Source organism: Theobroma cacao, chromosome 6 (genome assembly GCF_000208745.1).
Source record: "Theobroma cacao cultivar B97-61/B2 chromosome 6, Criollo_cocoa_genome_V2, whole genome shotgun sequence".
Taxonomy (NCBI): Eukaryota; Viridiplantae; Streptophyta; class Magnoliopsida; order Malvales; family Malvaceae; genus Theobroma; species Theobroma cacao.
This window is the reverse complement of record NC_030855.1, coordinates 19772312-19790379: the sequence shown is the minus strand read 5'-3', so window position 1 is coordinate 19790379 and position 18068 is coordinate 19772312. Positions and strand designations below refer to the sequence as shown.

The 18068-nt window shown below is 36.1% G+C and overlaps 2 protein-coding genes across 3 annotated transcripts; one reads left to right on the top strand and one right to left on the bottom strand.

Moving 5' to 3' along the window:
- Positions 102 to 5667, bottom strand: LOC18596197 (protein Brevis radix-like 2). 2 transcript variants are annotated; one of them, XM_018123767.1, is made up of 5 exons: positions 5002 to 5667; positions 4150 to 4526; positions 2070 to 2205; positions 1197 to 1588; positions 102 to 467 (listed from the first exon to the last, which is right to left on the bottom strand). In XM_018123767.1, the coding sequence occupies exons 1-5, from the start codon at positions 5125 to 5127 to the stop codon at positions 389 to 391; spliced, it is 1110 nt and encodes a 369-aa protein (XP_017979256.1). In that variant the 5' UTR covers positions 5128 to 5667; the 3' UTR covers positions 102 to 388. The 2 variants fall into 2 exon arrangements, with proteins under 2 accessions (XP_017979256.1, XP_007024583.2); XM_007024521.2 differs by lacking the exon at positions 5002 to 5667 and adding an exon at positions 4873 to 4893.
- On the top strand, positions 11638 to 18022 carry LOC18596196 (phospholipid:diacylglycerol acyltransferase 1). The gene is made up of 7 exons (XM_007024517.2): positions 11638 to 12579; positions 13794 to 14016; positions 14138 to 14421; positions 15375 to 15702; positions 16165 to 16424; positions 16824 to 17310; positions 17724 to 18022. Exons 1-6 carry the CDS (start codon positions 12095 to 12097, stop codon positions 17299 to 17301), a joined length of 2058 nt encoding a protein of 685 aa, XP_007024579.2. The 5' UTR covers positions 11638 to 12094; the 3' UTR covers positions 17302 to 17310; positions 17724 to 18022.

Below are 18068 nucleotides of genomic sequence, written 5' to 3'. Positions count from 1 at the left end.
TTAATCATATTTCTACTCGGTAGAGACCAAAAAAAAGAAAGAACGGTAAATGTGAGAACAGTTGAAGGTCTAGATGGTAGTTGTTGGACGAAAAGTAGAGCTGTGAGTGAATATGAACAAATATTATTTTGACTAACATTTCTCATCATCTTTTCAATGGTCAAACCCCAAAGCGACCCAACATTTGCACCCAACCACATATGGGGAAAAAAAGGAAGGGAAAAGAAGAAAGAAAAAGATCAATAATTGAGGATATGACCAATACCCAGATTTGATGCATTGTAAGCTTTGTGATTAGTTGTGCCCAGGCACACAGGAGCTTCTAACACCACTTTGTCAAAAGGAGACAACTTCCAGATGCTGGTCCATCTCATTGATTTGCTAAATCTCACAAGTACTGTTCTTGTATCCTGGCTCGGTTTTCGTCCCACCACATCCTTGCATGCATTTCTCCAAACCTTTCTCGGCTGCATCACACATAAAAGAAAAACAAATGAATTCAATAGTAAATGGTAAGCTATCTGCTGCTGTTTGCAAATGGGGCCATGGAGAACCGGAAAATTGGAGTCCTGGCTGACAATAGGGGTGTGGGGACTATGTGCGAAAGGCCCACAATTCACAGCAGGATATCCTAGGAGGTGAGGGGACCAGCATCACAAGTTAAACTAACAATAATAAGGCTTAGGTTTTTGGATCCTTCACGGACTCCAGGGAAACTCTTTGAACTCCTACTGAGACCAAACTAAATCTTATGCTGGCGTCAAACATGCCATTGTTTGCTTCTATAAGGATTGTCCATTCCTTAAACGGAAGTTATGTAACTCAATGCTAATTATAATGTCAATCTATTCCAGCTAACATTTGGCAATACAGCAAACGTCATTTAAAAAAAAAAAGAAACCTCCAATCAGAACTTAGTTCAAGGACCAGACTGCAGGTGGAAATAAATCGAGTATGGGTTCACTGTATTCTCAGCTATTGGAATTGTTAAACTATTATCAGTTAATAATAATCAGCAAGGAAACCCAGGACCAAAATAACAGTTTTCTGCTTTTGTTCCCATCCATTCTCATGTCTTAGACCAAGAAAATGTGCATTCATCTAGTTACTATAAGACCGCTTTAGCTTATTAAAAAAAATTCCGCTTTAACAGTTTTGACCTTTAATCCATCTTTCCTGTCAAAGAAACCACATACCTGAAGCGGACACGTCTAAGCTCCCGAGTGCCACCAGGGAGTGCTCTAATAGTGATGTAAACCCCTGGTTCATCCTGTTCAACCCATTCAGTTTCCATGTCACTGGCATTACTGATGGAGAGCTCTCCAGAGCAATCTGCCTCTCTCGATGAACTAGTCCTAACAGAGCCATCAACCGATGATGTCTCAGTCTTGGCTCCACTAATACTGGAGAGTTTTGGTGTTGAAGCAAGTGCAGCTGAGTCATAGCATTGACGGGAATGTGTTGGGTGATGATCCAGGGAATCTGATGAAGAATAGCCCATTCCTGCTGGGCGGACAAAGTTGCGCAGGCGTTCTTTGTTCAGGGGTGGAGTCACAGGACTGTCCTTTGCAGATTCAATTCTAGAGCCCTAGAAGGGAAGGACAAAAACTAACTTTAAAAACCCAAAAACTTATGGACATGTCATTTCACTAAAAGTAAGACAATTATGGTGATCTTTGCATGAAATTCCAGGGTAGCAATTCCATTATGCAGGGAGTAAACCCCCAAGAGGGCAGTATGACATCAAAGAATGATATTGCTTGAAACCTTGAAAATGTTAAACCTGTAAGTTGGCTGAAAAATTAAAACCAAAGAGATAAGATCCTTCAATCATGGACTGATTGCATCTATTTTAAATGTGGTACTCAAATATATCTAATGCAATTTCTTACTTTCAAACCTAATGGTGTAAAAGTCCAATCCACATCCCAAAGCATGCTAAAGGAGTTTTTTGTAGTTTACCACTTAAAAATAGATAGAATAGAGTTGAAAAAGTAAGAAATAGGACTTCACCAACTCATGCTAAGGACAACAAAAAGGTCAAAAATACACGCAGAAAAGAAGCTTACTTCATCTTCGGATCTTGGGGGAGTTGGAAGTGGGACTGCTTGACGATTAAAGCGTTGAACATTGTATAATTCCATGACCTTGTCATAGTTCTCTGCCCACCACCTTTGAGCTTGCCATTTATTAAACATTTCACGGCTGATTAAATTAACAAAAGGATAGATTAGCTCTCCAGGCAATCAACAAGAAACTTTAGAATGAAAGAATAGCAGAAGCTGATAATTGCACTATTGAAGTTTCAATATCCATGAGATGACAAGTTTGCAAAAGATGAAATGAACAAATAGAACAGAATTACAGAAGCCAAGTGCTTTGATAATTACACTTGAACCCATTAAAAAGATAGTTGCTTATCAGAAGAATTAAAGAAGCCAAGTGCCTTGATAATTACACTAGAACCCATTAACAGGATAATTAAGAACATCATTTGGCATTCAAAATGTCATCAAGAAGAACCAGGTGATTAAGAGGCAAAATCATTTATGTTTAAAGAGGCAAAGACATAGATGTTTAAGTTCCCAACTGATAATATAAAAGCCAAAATACTCTTTGTGCTATGTTGTCCAAAAATAGTTTTCATACAATAATTATCAGAACTAAATATCCCATCAATTTAGCAGCATAATTAGCAGATAAAAAGTGGGTCTGTTAATAAAGCCAAGAACAACCATTGCAAATATGCAATCTGATGCTTTCACATATTGGTAATCACCTTCACTCTTCAAGTGTGGCTGGTATAACCAATATTTTCTAGATCAAAGACAGACATAAGAATGTTTCAAAGTGCAATATAAGGACAAAACTGGAAAAAAGAGTAACTGAAAAGAAGTGTGATTTTTTCCCCTTTCAAAATTTCTGATAAATATTATATCATCATTTCTATATATTATGGAAGATGAGATCTCCACATATATCCATTCCTAATAGCTAAAGAAGAAAGTTTGTCAAAATATTAGGAGATGATGAAAAAAAAATGACATAAACCAGCTAATATACAACCAGAAATATATGGTCTTATCTGTTCATAATCTTCTTTCAAAATTATAAGATGGTACGGAAATTAATATTATTATAAACCATTGGTGCTTAAAAACTGAAGCCATCAAAGTTCCTATATGAGAAGCACAAAGGAAGGGAAGATGGTCTGCTGATGGAGATCGTCCAAAATTCCCAAAGGAGAAGCACAAGATTCACACAATTTTTTGGCCCTTAAAAGAACAACTGTTAATTTACAAGCAATGACTTGATGTACAAAAGGACATTTTCTTGTGATTCTAATAAATGCTCTGTATGGTCGTTATCATCAAGTAATGTAAATTTTGCCAGTGATCTCCCTGAAGGACCAAAAAGAACTGTATGTACCAACATCGCATGTGAAGAAGACATTTCTTTAGTCCTTTAGTGTTACACTAGATTCACCAAGCAGTGTAATGCATTCAGAAAGGTCATATAGAACTTGGCCCTAGTGTCATCTCAAGTTCCAGTTAACTCTTGTGCATACCAAGATTACAATAAAACCCACTGTCCAAGGATTGAATGGTTTAACCATCTAGCTTCGATTGAGTTTTTTTAGGCAGGAGACAAAGGACTTATTGCCCTTAGCAAACCATAATTCACTGGAAATACAAAAAAGCTATAATGCAAGTGGGCCAAGCCATAAAGTGAGAACCATATATGGGGCCACTTTAATGATGCTGTATAGTTTTTCACTCATAAAACCTCACATGAAAATTTAGCGCAACAGTCACACACATAAAATGACAAAGGATAATGTCAAAATGCCCCAACTCCAATTACCACCACCACCATACTAACCACACGTATTCACAATCAAACAAACCGAAACCTTCAATATCAAACTCAAGAGCCAAGAACGGCATCCAAACTACAAGGAGACAATTTCAAAACAGAACAATAAAAACACTTCAAAACCAGATATTTCAAATACAAGAAATGTTTAAACCACAAAGGACAATACAAATATGGCTACCGTTTCAATACCAAAAATTAAAATCATGTGCTCACGTTCAAACAAATCAGAACCTTCACTATCATATATACCAATAACAAAAAAAATGGTACCTGAATCGAATCCGTTTCAGATCATTCCCTCCCTCAGGCAATGAAACAAAAGTGATTAAAACACCAGGCTCCACTTGTGCAACCCATTCCTTAGGCTCATCTTCCTCCATAAACAGTACTGATTCTGTACGGCCACTAACAGACGCTGGTGTTCCTTCACCGCTGGAAAGTCCTTTTAGTCTTGATTCCATCTCCTTGCCCCAAATCCTGGGCGTGGAATTCGAACTTCCTGTTCTGCGGTATGGGCAATGGAAGCGTGCCGAGTCAGAGGCGGCGTCAGAGTCTGCATAGTTCTGGTTATGGTTATGGTTTGAAGAACCAGAACAAGGCTTGCAGTTTTTATAAGCTCCTGATGCTTTCAATGCCATGTCTTTGATCTGAAAATTATAAATATAAAAAGAAGTCCTCTGTCACTTAAAATCTTATTATGTTGGAAAAAAAATAGCAACAAGAAAAGAAAACAAATTCAGGGATTTGTTGCTTTACCCATTTTGATTTCAAAATTGGAGAAGGAAAAGAAAAACAAACTCGCTTAAGGTTTAAGAAATATGGCGGATTCAGGATTAGCTATCTTTGGTTGCTAAAAAAATGAAGGAACCCAAGAGAACAGGAAAATAATTCCAAACTTATTTTTACAACAAAAACAAAATTGAGCCGATCAAAGTCAAATTTTAAAGTAAACTCCCCCTTCCTTTACCAGCTTATGAATAGTGAAAAACTCACCGGATTCAAAGCAGAACTTCAAATATTCCTAGTCGTTTTTTCCCGCATTTTCTCAGCAAAAAAACACAAAAGCGTGTATGCAAATTTCTACATAGATATATGTATGTAGTAAATTAGTAATAATAATACCTGAGAAGTGAGGGCCTTAAGGGCTTGCCTAGTCCTAGGAGTCTCCAAAGTATCTTCATCCTGTTGGCCCCCAATAGATCCATTGTTATCGTTTAGCTGCTTTGAACAAGCTATACACGTTAACATCTCCCCTTCTCTCTCTCTCTCTCTCTCTCTCTCTCTCTCTCTCCTTCTAACCCACCCGACAACAAAAACCCAGATCAGATTCAACAACCAAATTTCATAAACAAATGTATGTGGCTATGTCAACGAGAGAAGGAAGCTTGTTCACGGGAATTTCTCTTTGGTTACGTTTAACGCTTTAGAATATTTAAGCTTCAAAAGGCAGAGTGGGCTGGGTGATTTCATAGCGTGAAAGAGTAACACGAAAGAAAGAGAAGAATCAGAGAGATCCCAAGGGATGATAGCAAGAATATAATAATAATAATGACTAATAAGTTTGGATTGACAGGGGAAGCATATAATAAAAAAGAAAAAAGAAGTGGAAGTGACCGTTAATGGAGGAGAAAATAGGGCATGGCTTTTTGGGATCGAAATGAAAAGAAAGAGTAAGAAATCCTCTCTTGTTTCTTTGGCTCTGCCTCTGCCCTCTCTACCCTCTGTCTACAAAGTAAAAACAAATAATTTCTATGTCTGGCTTGAGCTTGAGTTTCCTCTCTCTCTCTCTCTCTCTCTCTCTCTTCCTTACTGCCACTGGATTTTTTTGAGGAGGCTATTGAGATTTGGGCTAATCCCACAAGTGGTACCATTTTGTAGCTGTCTAGTAGTCAATTTCTCATTGTAGCCTTTTTTTCTTTTTTTAACCTCCTCAAGAATTTTCTCTTTCAAATAAATAAATAAATAAATAAAAGTATATTCTAAACATGGAAATTGAAACACAGACATGCATTTTTATTTTTATTTTTTGTGGTTAATTTCAGAACGAAATCGAGTTTTGAGATTTCATTATAAACAATAAATGATGTCATTATTATCAATTGAAAAAAAAGGAAATAAATGTTTTTCTCCCTTGGGCTGCATTAATAGCAAACATCTATTTTTGCATGATAACGAATTTTTGGAATTAATGTGGTCACAAGTCAAAAAAAAAAAAAGAATATTTGCTTTGCAGGAGCTCCCTCCAATATAGCATAGCATGCACATATATTAATTAAATTGATCCCTTAGCAATTTTTTATTTCCTGTCTTTGAAATAATATTACTAAACATATAATACAATTAGTCTATAATTAAATATAACACAAATTTTTCACGAGAAATATTTTTATTTTAAAAAAAAGGGGACATTTCTCGTGAGAAAATTAACATAACATGTATTATTTAACAACAACGTGTGATACTTTAAAGACAACAATTACATGGTAATAAAAATCCCTATAACAAATATTGTGAATAACGTTACCTTTGACTCAGGAAAATTAAATTTGATTCTTTTTCTACAAAATATCAGAACATTATCACAAAAAACAAAATTGAGAAGAAATAATTGCCATGTTGACTATTGATTAATGATCTGACAGGTACAAAACTTACAAATTATTTGCTTAGTTTAATGATAAATAAACACTTAAGCCTTAATCTTTGGAATTTAAACCCTTCAATTTAATTTAAGAATAAAAAAAGAAAAAGAAATACTAGTGGTTATTGTAAGTTCTAACGTTTGAGTGAAAAGTGGGTTGCATGAAAACTGGAAAAGGGCATTAGCTTAGGGGAGGAGGGTCGTACCAGGGATTGTCTTTATGGGGGGTGGCGCCACCCTATGGACCAGATCAGCGCCGAGATTGGGTTAGGAAAAAGAAAGCAAAAGGTGAAAAAGAGAGACGCCTAAGCCAGTGCTGTGGGGGCAGTGGGGCTAGCAAAAAAAAAAAGAGAAGAAATTATTATTTTTTCCTGCTGAAATCCTGATCATATGTGAGTTTTTGTGACAAACTTGCGTGCATGTGTGTGAACTTTTATTTATTCTCTACTGATAGCGTCAACAGGTGTTTCCCATGGCTGACACCTGTCATTCTCGATGTGAAATTTTGGGTGTGCGGGAATTGCAAAAAACGGCTACTTTGGTTAACTGCTTTAGTTTCTTGGGTCTGCTTTGCATTTCAATTCCATACTTTAGTTTCTTGGGTCTGCTTTGCATTTCAATTCCAATCAATTTCCACCTACCTCTTTACTTCTTTCTTGTTCAACTGCACTCTCTCTTTAATATTTCACTTTGCATGTGATGTAAACTAGTATTACAGTTTGTTTTTTTTATGGTAAAGTATTAAATAAGGACTAAGTAGGTTGACCTAATCATCACATGCATGGTAAATGCTCTCCCTAAGTAACAAGTTCTCCATCTTTCTTTTCAAACTATTGGATGATTCTGAATTCCCTTTGGAAAAGTATTAAAGCTTGGGTTTTTTTTTTCAATACTTGTTCTTAATTTGTTAGGATTTGTACCCAAAACTTATAGCATTTTATTTATACAACACCTTTTCTATGTTTGGGCAACAAAGTTAGTATGGGTTTTCCTTGCTTATTCTTTTTTCTTCATAGAGATAGATAGCAAGCTGCTCCTTCATTCATATATGTCAACTTCAAGGCAAGGGTTAAAGGGAGTCTTGAATCTTGCAATAAAACGAGAGGAGGTGGTCCAACAGACACCAATGGATGGAGGGCACCTCTTTTTCACTTGTGTTTGAAAATCAAAGAATTTAATTTGATTGGGGAATAGGTACTGTCTCCCAAAACATTGGTGTCAATCAAGTAGATCATGCAGCTTGACCATTGGATGTTGTCGAGCGGTGACGGACGATTGAGCCAAGGCAAGAGCCACTAGATCCTACCCCAATGCATTCATTTCAAAGAACATGCAAATTAACACACACACGCACACATAAAAGAAAAGGAAAATTTTTGAAGATGGATTCAAACTTTGCTCAAGGAAGAACACAAGGGTAAGGGAGTTTTATAATTATTTAGCAAGATTCAGTCATATTTGTGGGGATGATAGAGTCACGTGAACTAGCAAATTTATTAATTAAGGGTAAAGTACGTAGGCCAATAGCATGATCTGGCAAAACCTTAGGGAGGGGGGGCAATAGCATGGGGTTTTACTAGATTAGTATTGACTAATAAAGGAAAAGGAGTTAAGTTTTACCAGTTGACTGTCTGGTTCACATCAAATTCGTCCTTTTGGGTAGCTTATTGAATATGTTAAGGGGGGGACCCCTTTTAGCAGTTGAAGAAAATAGGAAAGAAACAAAGAGTGAAATGAAGAACATTTCTATTGATAAATCATGTTTTTATTGGACCAAAAGCATAAAGATTTGTACATGATACAGCCCGAATTTATGTATCCCTGTGCATCTGATAGAGAAAATTCAATGACATTTGGGTAAACCAGCATTATTTTAAAACAGGAAATGAAGTAATGAACTGTTGCAATAAGTGCACATCAGTAGAGATCATTTCACAATTGTGGACTGTGTATGTATATCAGATCCAAATCCCATTTGACCTTTCATAGGCTACAGAAACTAAACTATGGATGGAAATTAATGACCGAAGTGTGGGTCATGATCCACACGAAAATCACACAGTTGCAAAAACTTGGAATGATTTGTAAGTTGAATGCATTCTCAGCCAAGAAAAATTGGAAGACCCTCAGCCTTAACTATGTATGCCACGTGGAGAAGGGGCTGCAACCCTGCAACATTGGCAAGTTATAATATCTGATAGGCCCCCCCACACCAACACAGATTGCTTCTTACCCCCCACACCAACACAGATTGCTTCTTACCTTGAACTGCATGTACGATTTTAGTATCAGTTTTGTGAATGAGTTCTTATAAATTATATATATACACTGATTAAAGTATTATTTTCCTTAAAACTGAAGGGGATATATATTGGGCAACTACTATTTTTCTTTGCTCCTCAACACTGGCAGACTTGTATTGTTTCCTCGTTGCTATTCATTTATTTATTGATCTTGGTTCTGTGCCAATGGCTCCAAATAATCTAGAAGTCCTGTCAGTTTGCTGAGTAAACGCCAAAATATCTGTCTTTCCAACATATACAAGCCAAATGAATACTGTGTCACATTAATGACCCATTACAAATAATGAGTTTTCTTGGGAAAAAAAATGGACAATGCGTAGTATTTAGAGGTCCAAAAATTTACCATTCAACTGTTCATTTCATCTAGAGGTTTACAATACCATTTTCTTTTTGTCCTTTTTATTTTAAATTTCTGAAACATGGTGGTGTTTGCCTGTTTTGTTGTATAATAGCATGTTTGCTAATTCTTTAATATGCCGACACATTTAATGGCAATGGGGTTCAATTGAGCTATGAATTAAGCATTTTGGTGAAAAGTTTTTACTTTGATTTATGGTAATATATATAATGACATGTTGGCATTCTTATCCAAATCCTCCACCCAACAAAATTAAAAAATAAACAAAGGAAAAAATCAAAAACTAAGAAAATCATGACTTATACATGTATAGGCTAGACATGCATGAGTTGCCTTAGAATGATGTGCAGCCAGCAACACAAAGTGGAAACCATGATAATTAAGTTGGAGGAGAAGAAGAAAAGCTCTATCATGGCAGTGCTTTTCTTTTTGGAGACAAACCCTAAATCATCATTCTTTTCCAAAGTGGAAAAGCTCAAATGTTCCTTAACAATGGAGGTTTTAGTGGGGAGTCAATTAATTTATATATTAGGTTAGGCTAGCTATACATGCTGTCTTCCAACTAAGCCCCGAAATGGCTTTCCTTTCACCTTTCTGTCTCCTTGTAATCCAAGTATTGGATAATGTGTGAGGGGAAGTATTACTATAATGCATGCTCAACACTTTTTAGAGCCAGCAGTGAAAGCAGGTCTCTGCTTGGTGATCTGCATGGATTTTTATTTGGAATGCTTTACATGGAACATGCTTTGCTTGCAGAGTGTGATCACATAATGCAGATGATGGAAAAAGTTGCAGAATTCCTAGGTTTTAAAGAACACAAGTATGCACTTTCTGCTTTTGCATAAAGAACAACTTTGCCTTACAGTTGAGGGTTTTGTTTGTATTTGCTGCTAAGTATTCTCAACAATAATTAAAATTATTCTAATAATTATAGTGAGAAAAGGGTAATGGTGTTGGTATAATATTGTAGCAGGCTTTGACTGCATAATAGTTTAAATAATTTATCAAAATAAGTGAAATTCTTGAAGTAACTGATTGGGTTAACCTTTTTGAAAATAGGCCAGAAGATAGTTCAATTATTCTTCTTTTGAACAGTGAGAGGTTGATCTTTCATAAAGATTTTCATGTGCTTCCACATGCATGGAAACTAGAAGCTCCTGGATATGAATAGTTTCCCTCCATTCCTAAACAGATCATTCATGTTGGGCTTCAAGGCATATGGGTTTAACTTTCAAACTAGAACCCAAAAGCAGTCTAGTCATTGTAACCTGATGACAGTGAGTGGTGGCTGTGAGTAGGCTTAACTCATCAAGTTCCAATGATATGGTCTGTCTAGCAACTAGCAAATTGATGCTGAGAAAGGCAATAATTGGCTTTAACCATTAGAATTAAGTTGAACCAATAATCTTCCTCTCAATTTTCATGTACTTCATCTTATTTATTCTTTTATATTTGATCAATATCCAAACCTCTTGATTCAATGATCCAAATGTAAAGCAGAGGTGTTCATTGCTCAAAACTAGGGATGAGCAATTAGTCAACTTGATTCGTTATAACTAAAGATTAAATGAGGTAAATATTTTTAAAAAATTGACTAAAATCGATCAAATTAAAAAAAAAATCGAATTGTTCAAATATCGAATTGGTTTGGTTGATTCAATTTTGGATCAAAATAATCAAAATTTTATCGTTTTTGTCTTTTGTAAATTTTATTAATAATTATAAAATATACAAATATTTTGAACATAAAAAATATAATATTTATCTTTTCATTTACATAATTATATCATTTCACATAAACGATCAAATTAACATTCAAGAGTTTTATATATTTTTTATAAATTTAAAATATATATGTATATATATATATATATATATATAACTATTAGTTAAGGTTTTTGTTGACTTGGTTCAAAAATTTTAAGACCGAGAATCAATCAAATAAATTAATTAAATTAAACTTTTTAAATCAATAAACTCAATGAATTAATTAAATCAAATCATTTTATCTAAATTACATTTGATTTATTACTTCGACCCAATTTTAAACATCCTTATTTAAACTTAGCTTTTTCTCTTATTTGTGGGGCCGGAGATCAAACTGAGCTCTACCAGACAGGAAGTAGGTTGGGCCTTTAGGCCTAAATAGAGAGCTCAATTCATGAGAGTAGCTGCACTCAAATGTCTGAGTCCTCTTTAGTTTGGACTCAAACTACCATTGACCCAAACCGAAAGTTCACCTTCAAATGCAATCAATCTCCGAGGGATGGAATTGTACGGAGTTTGTTTGGGGTTAAACTCAAGACGCCAGAGTCAGGACAGTGGATTCTAGACCACGGCATGAGGATAAGAGCTGGGATGCAATAAGAAAGGGCAACGTTTCAGACAGTTATTAAGCCCTTAATTGAACGGGGCCCACTTCACTCAACTGAAGCAGAAAAACATCCCGTTTCCATCCACCAATCAACACCAAGACAAATCATCCTCCTCCTCTAGCTGCCTGGTTTTGCCCACTGCTCCCTACTGTTTCCAATTCCATCGCTTGCTTCCCCTCTACTAAAAACCCAAAAGCAGCAAAGTAAGCTGTGTTTCCCTCCTGCAAAAGAAAAGAAATGGAATTTACTTCTTCTGTTCTTTAATACTAATATTTTCTTGGCTTTTCCCGTTAAGCTTTTTAGCTACCATCTGTTTCTAAAAAGGAAGAATGTTGTTACATTGTTTTGCTTTTAAATGGATAAGCGTTTTTTTGGCTTTGGACGATTGATGCCTAAAACTTTATTCTTTTTTGCTTGTTCTCTCTAAAAGGAAGATTCTATTTAATGCTTGGAGCGATTTTTCTAGAAAGAAAGAAGTTTTAGACTATATCAAAACAGTCAAGCGCACTTTAAACCAACTAATTTTGATTCAAAAAACATGTCTGCAATTAGAAGAAGAAAGCCCATCAATGAATCCGACAAAACCTCAGAAGCATCGGATTCAAAACCCCATAAGGAAAAGGAAGAAGAACAACACGGAGATGATGATGGCAGTGATAAAGACAAGAAAAAAATCCCATCCAAGATCAAGAAGAAACACGAAGAGAAACCACCGAAGTGGTCGTGTTTGGACTCGTGCTGTTGGTTCATTGGTTGCATATGCGTAACTTGGTGGCTTCTGTTGTTTCTTTACAATGCAATGCCGGCTTCATTTCCTCAGTACGTAACGGAGGCTATAACGGGGCCCTTACCGGACCCGCCTGGTGTGAAGCTGAAGAAAGAAGGGTTAAAGGCTAAGCATCCAGTGGTGTTTGTGCCAGGGATTGTGACTGGTGGGCTTGAGTTGTGGGAAGGGCGGAAGTGTGCTGAAGGGTTGTTTAGGAAGCGGTTCTGGGGTGGCACTTTTGGTGAAGTCTACAAAAGGTATTGAATTTTTGGCTGCTTGATTTTTTTGCTAGTTTTATGCTCTTTTTTTTTCTAAATCAAGGAATAATTTGGGGAAAGGAGATTTGAACTCAACTTTTTCAGCTTGGGGATAATTGTACTTATCATCGAGCTAGAACTTAGGGGTATGTTTATGGTTTTGGATAAAGGTTACTGGTCATTGAATGTTGTTTTAAGGATTGCTTGCTAATTTTGTTCAACAAGTATTGATGATTCAATGTTGCCTTTTGTGTATGTGATAAAAGGTCTAGTTAGTGAATTTTTGGTTATGTCTACGAATGGAGAGTTAATTTTGCAGTTTTGGTGTTGTACTGGTGTTTCTGATTATAGTTATGAGGTTTAGTTGATCTTGATTTTGGAACTCTGGGTCTTTTATTGGTTCTTATTGATTGCGTGTGCTTATTTACTTGTGAGTGTGAAATTTGTAAGTGCAATAGTTTTATGGAAAGTTGAAGATTGATATGTTGTTGTGACTTATGAGGATATAGGGGTATAAATGTTGAATGGAAAGTTGGAAACGTAAGTTGGTTTGTTACTTAAAGTGGCTAAGTTGCAGGCGTGATTAGTTTAATTTTGTGCAAGCTATCTTTCTCATCTGGTTTTCCCATTTGGTAGTCAGTTGATCTTCTCAATTTACTCTTCTTTTCAGCCTGATTTTGAATGTGATGTTGGGCCTTCTTGCTATCACATATGCTTGTACGATCATGAGGGCCATCAGTTTATTGTTTCCTTGCTGCTTCACATATAGGCTTTCGTGCTCTTCTTGAATTAGCAAACAAGACCTGTTGGATGGACGTCTTTACTCTTTAATTATGTACCTTTTTGCTGTTCTAAATGGAAACATGAGGTTGTGTGATGCATCAAAACAACAGAGAACAAAAAGGACCTTGTTAGATTTTCCTTTTTGGCCACAACCTGCAAGAGAGTAGTGCACTGGGTTTATCACATAAATGATATGGCTGAACAGTGCGAGCGTTGAATTTAATATCTTCTTCTTCCATGTATTTTACATGCTGAAAGCAACATTGGTGGAAGGGGCATACTCAATTAATCCATGCAAAATCTGTCACCATGATATTCCATTAAATAGCATTTTGACTTTTGTGTTAGCGGTAGTTATGTGTTTAAGTTATGGACTCTTAGCAGTGCTTGGATAATTGGTATTCTCCATGGTTTTATTGGATAATATGCAGACCTCTATGCTGGGTGGAGCACATGTCATTAGATAATGAAACTGGATTGGATCCTTGTGGTATAAGAGTGAGGCCTGTCTCTGGACTTGTGGCAGCAGATTACTTTGCTCCAGGCTATTTTGTGTGGGCAGTTCTGATTGCTAACTTGGCACGTATTGGGTATGAGGAGAAAACCATGTATATGGCTGCCTATGATTGGAGACTCTCATTTCAAAACACTGAGGTAAAGTTTCCTAAACTTGAATTTCTTGATAGCGGTCACCTAGGCAGTGGAATTAATTGATTATGAACCTTTTTTGATAATTCTGATTTTGTTTGGATTTTGACATCTTTTAATTAATCAGGCACGTGACCAAACACTAAGCCGTATTAAGAGTAATATAGAACTGATAGTGGCTACAAATGGAGGGAAAAAGGCTGTTGTCATTCCACATTCCATGGGTGTTCTGTATTTCCTACATTTCATGAAGTGGGTTGAGGCGCCTGCTCCAATGGGTGGTGGAGGTGGACCAGATTGGTGTTCTAAGCATATTAAAGCTGTGGTCAACATTGGTGGGCCATTTCTGGGTGTTCCAAAAGCAATTGCTGGGCTTTTCTCTGCTGAAGCAAAGGATATTGCAGTTGTCAGGTACCTAACAAGTATACCTTCTCAGTAGTGAACTACTTTTAGCAACTGGACAGGTATCTTATGATGTTTTGTCGAGGATCTCATCATATCTTTTCAGAACAATAACTTTGGAGTTTGGACACTGTGGAGAGAATGTGAAAGGTTTCATCAAGTATTAATTTGGTTTCTTGTGACACCACAAGTGGACCAGCATGCCTCTAAACCACATTTCTAATACACTCTAGGTTACCTTAGAAATGTTGTTTGCTGTTGAATGCTAAATATGCTAAAAACAACAATAGATCTCATTTACTTGTCACTGTCATATCATTAGTCTCTTTTTTTTTATTTTCCTCATTGTCTGTTGACAGGCCTCCTAGTCCTGCTCGTGATCTGGAGCATTCTTCCTTGTTTCTTTAGGCATTTTTTGTTTTGCAACTGTCTTTAATGCTTTATGGCTTTTATGTTCTTCTTCCTTATTTACCCCTTCTTTTTCCTTTCTGTTTTCATTTATTGATGACGACCACTTTTGAAGTCAGAGTTTACTTTCTTTGACTGATTAATTATGCAAGATGTTGGATTGATTGCAGTTGTAGTCGAGTAGAGTGGAAATTGTAGTATTTTCAGCTGGCTTTTGCCACTATCTTGCTCTAAAATAAATGACAGAATGTTGTATGGCACACTATGTGAAAAGAACAACTGCATGCAACATTTCATGGTACAAACTTTTGTTTTCTGTCATCCACCCTTTGCATGGAAATTCTAGTGATTTATTCTAATTTCTTTCATATTAGGAAGAAGTTTTCCAGTTTTTCTTGTCAAAGAACTTCCTACACTTGTCCTGGAATTCTTGAGCTAAGACATTGGTCAAATACACAAGTTACTTACTAGTTAATGATCTTAATTATCTCTGAAGTACATAATGACAATTTTATCTTTCTTACAATAGCACTAAAAATGAACCCAAAATGCAGGGCTATTGCTCCTGGTTTTTTGGATAATGATATATTTCAGCTTCAAACATTGCAACATGTGATGAGAATGAGCCGCAGTTGGGATTCAACCATGTCGATGATACCAAGAGGTGGGGACACAATATGGGGTGGTTTAGACTGGTCGCCAGAGGAAGGCTATTCTTGTGCCAAAAAAAGAGAAAGGAAGAATGACACGCAGATTGCAGAAGAAGCTGGTGTTGAAAGTGCAGTTTCTCAAACAAGAAGTGCGAAGTATGGAAGGATTATATCCTTTGGAAAAGATGTTGCTGAGGCACCTTCATCTGATGTTGAGAGGATAGACTTCAGGGTAATTTATTTTCTCCTGTAATCTAGGAGGGTTCCCTGTTAGCTTGTTGCCCAGAACAAGATCTTAAGATAACAAAAAACGAAACAGAAAACACAAGAGTCAGGCCCCAGAGTGTATTTTGGTCAGCAAAGTTTTATTGATGAATAATATGTGGAGAATAAGCACTAGTTGCCCTCAATTATAGTAACCATGGACAATTGCTTTCGAATAAAAGTGAAGATACTGGTAATGGATGGTTAACATCAAGATCAATTATTGCTTGAAACAATTCGCACGCTTAAAGGAATTAACTAAAATTATGGATTTGAAATCAGATAGAAATGTTTAACTACTAACTTATATCAAATAATTCTTGAAACATTTCTTTTGGCAAAGAGTACAATTGGTCACCATGTTGTGCTGTATGACTGCTTTGTTTTATTTAAAGTCATTGCCTTAATTTTTTAGCTTTGCAATGTTCAGGATGCTGTTAAGGGTCATAGTGCCGCAAATACCACTTGTCGAGATGTGTGGACTGAGTACCATGACATAGGATTTGGAGGTATCAATGCTGTTGCAGAGTATAAAACTTACACCGCTGAATCAATTGTTGACCTGCTTCATTTTGTTGCTCCAAAAATGATGGCACGTGGTACTGCTCATTTCTCCTATGGAATTGCTGACAATTTGGATGACCCCAAGTATAAGCACTACAAGTATTGGTCAAATCCATTGGAAACAAAGTGAGAATTCTACAACTTCATTATTTCATTTTGTTCTTGTTGCATGGTATTTGATATTCTTTTTCCCTTTTTAGTCAATTTTTGCTGTTTTATAGCTCCTTCTGCTTGTTTATCTGTAAATTGAATCTATGGCCAAGATCAAAAGCTGATAGAAAGCTTAAAGCATTATGGTAGGGTGCCTCATTTAACATTATCGATTGTTTACTTGAACTCAGTTTTCTTAATTTTCCTTTCAATTTGGGATATATGGCTGTGATGTAATCAACCTTTGCACTGGCTATGATTTTTGCTCCTCACTTATTTGACTTAGTTAATGCCTATTGCAGTTTGTAGGTTTATGCTTTTGGGTTTGTAAATGTTTGTTCATTATAACTATTCACTGTCACTTTGATTTTGCAGGTTGCCAAATGCTCCTGAGATGGAAATCTTTTCTTTATATGGAGTTGGCCTACCAACTGAAAGAGCATACATTTACAAGTTATCTCCTGCTGCTGAGTGTTATATTCCTTTTCAGATTGATACATCTGCTGATGATGAAGAGACCTGCCTGAAGGATGGTGTGTATTCTGTGGATGGAGATGAGACCGTACCAGTTTTAAGTGCAGGTTTTATGTGTGCTAAAGGTTGGCGGGGTAAAACCAGGTTCAATCCTTCTGGAATTCGAACATATATTAGAGAATACAGCCATTCTCCTCCGGCCAACCTATTGGAGGGGCGTGGTACCCTTAGTGGTGCTCATGTTGATATAATGGGAAATTTTGCATTAATTGAGGATGTTATAAGGGTCGCAGCTGGGGCTTCAGGTGAAGAATTGGGAGGGGATCAAGTTTATTCTAATATCTTTAACTGGTCTGAGAAGATAGACTTGCAATTATAACTTTCACTGGTACATACTCTCCCCCGTCCTCTTTTTCCAGTTCCAATGTTGTTCTAAGTTTCAACTGTCTGATCCATACTTTTACCTCCACATCTATTCTTTCCATTTAAATTTACAACCACGATATTCTGTGTCTGGTATTTTGTTCTTACCATTTTCATTGCAGCATTCTATCTGAGCTCTGGATTGACACAAATTTCTCCTTTATATACATACATATATATATATATATATATGTAATTATTCAAATTCAATGGTGTAATAGATCTTGCTAATTTAATGAGGTCTTCTAATTTTCATTTGAAAAACCAACTTTGAAGTTGACTATGCAATGCTGGGTGATCATACATAGCTATTCTGTCTATGAGGAGCTGGCTGAAAATTTTTTACCTGATTTCTTTTTCATTTTTGCACATGTGCAGGAGATTCTGAGTCCAGAATATTCTCCAGGTGGTGTGGTGAAATGGCTGCTTTTTTTACTTGTGTGTTCCCTGACCAAATGACTATAAAGTGAATTATCATTTTCCTTGTATGCATTTGGGGAGTGATTGGTTGGTAGTCTCTTTTAAGTCTGGTTATTGGTTTGTATATCTCATTGTATGAGGAAAGTGCTAGAGCTATTTGTTCCCCTCATATCATTTAAACTGTAACATAATTTTAACAAATTGTATTAGCAATTATTTATTAAATTTTTTCAAGTTTTTAAAACTGGTTTAAATTCACAAAGGAATTTTCATTTCTTTTAAAATGGAACCTTTTGTTAGCAG

What these genes read in the sequence shown, in the direction of transcription:
- LOC18596197 (XM_018123767.1), bottom strand. Translation starts at nt 5,127, where the DNA reads ATGTTAACGTGTATAGCTTGTTCAAAGCAGCTAAACGATAACAATGGA. An exon ending in TTAAGGCCCTCACTTCTCAG is followed by an intron (nt 4,527 to 5,001) that starts GTATTATTATTA and finishes TATAATTTTCAG; the next exon opens with ATCAAAGACATGGCATTGAA. An exon ending in CCCCAAGATCCGAAGATGAA is followed by an intron (nt 1,589 to 2,069) that starts GTAAGCTTCTTT and finishes CTTCCCTTCTAG; the next exon opens with GGCTCTAGAATTGAATCTGC.
- LOC18596196 (XM_007024517.2), top strand. Translation starts at nt 12,095, where the DNA reads ATGTCTGCAATTAGAAGAAGAAAGCCCATCAATGAATCCGACAAAACC. An exon ending in TTTGGTGAAGTCTACAAAAG is followed by an intron (nt 12,580 to 13,793) that starts GTATTGAATTTT and finishes GATAATATGCAG; the next exon opens with ACCTCTATGCTGGGTGGAGC. An exon ending in TCTCATTTCAAAACACTGAG is followed by an intron (nt 14,017 to 14,137) that starts GTAAAGTTTCCT and finishes TTAATTAATCAG; the next exon opens with GCACGTGACCAAACACTAAG.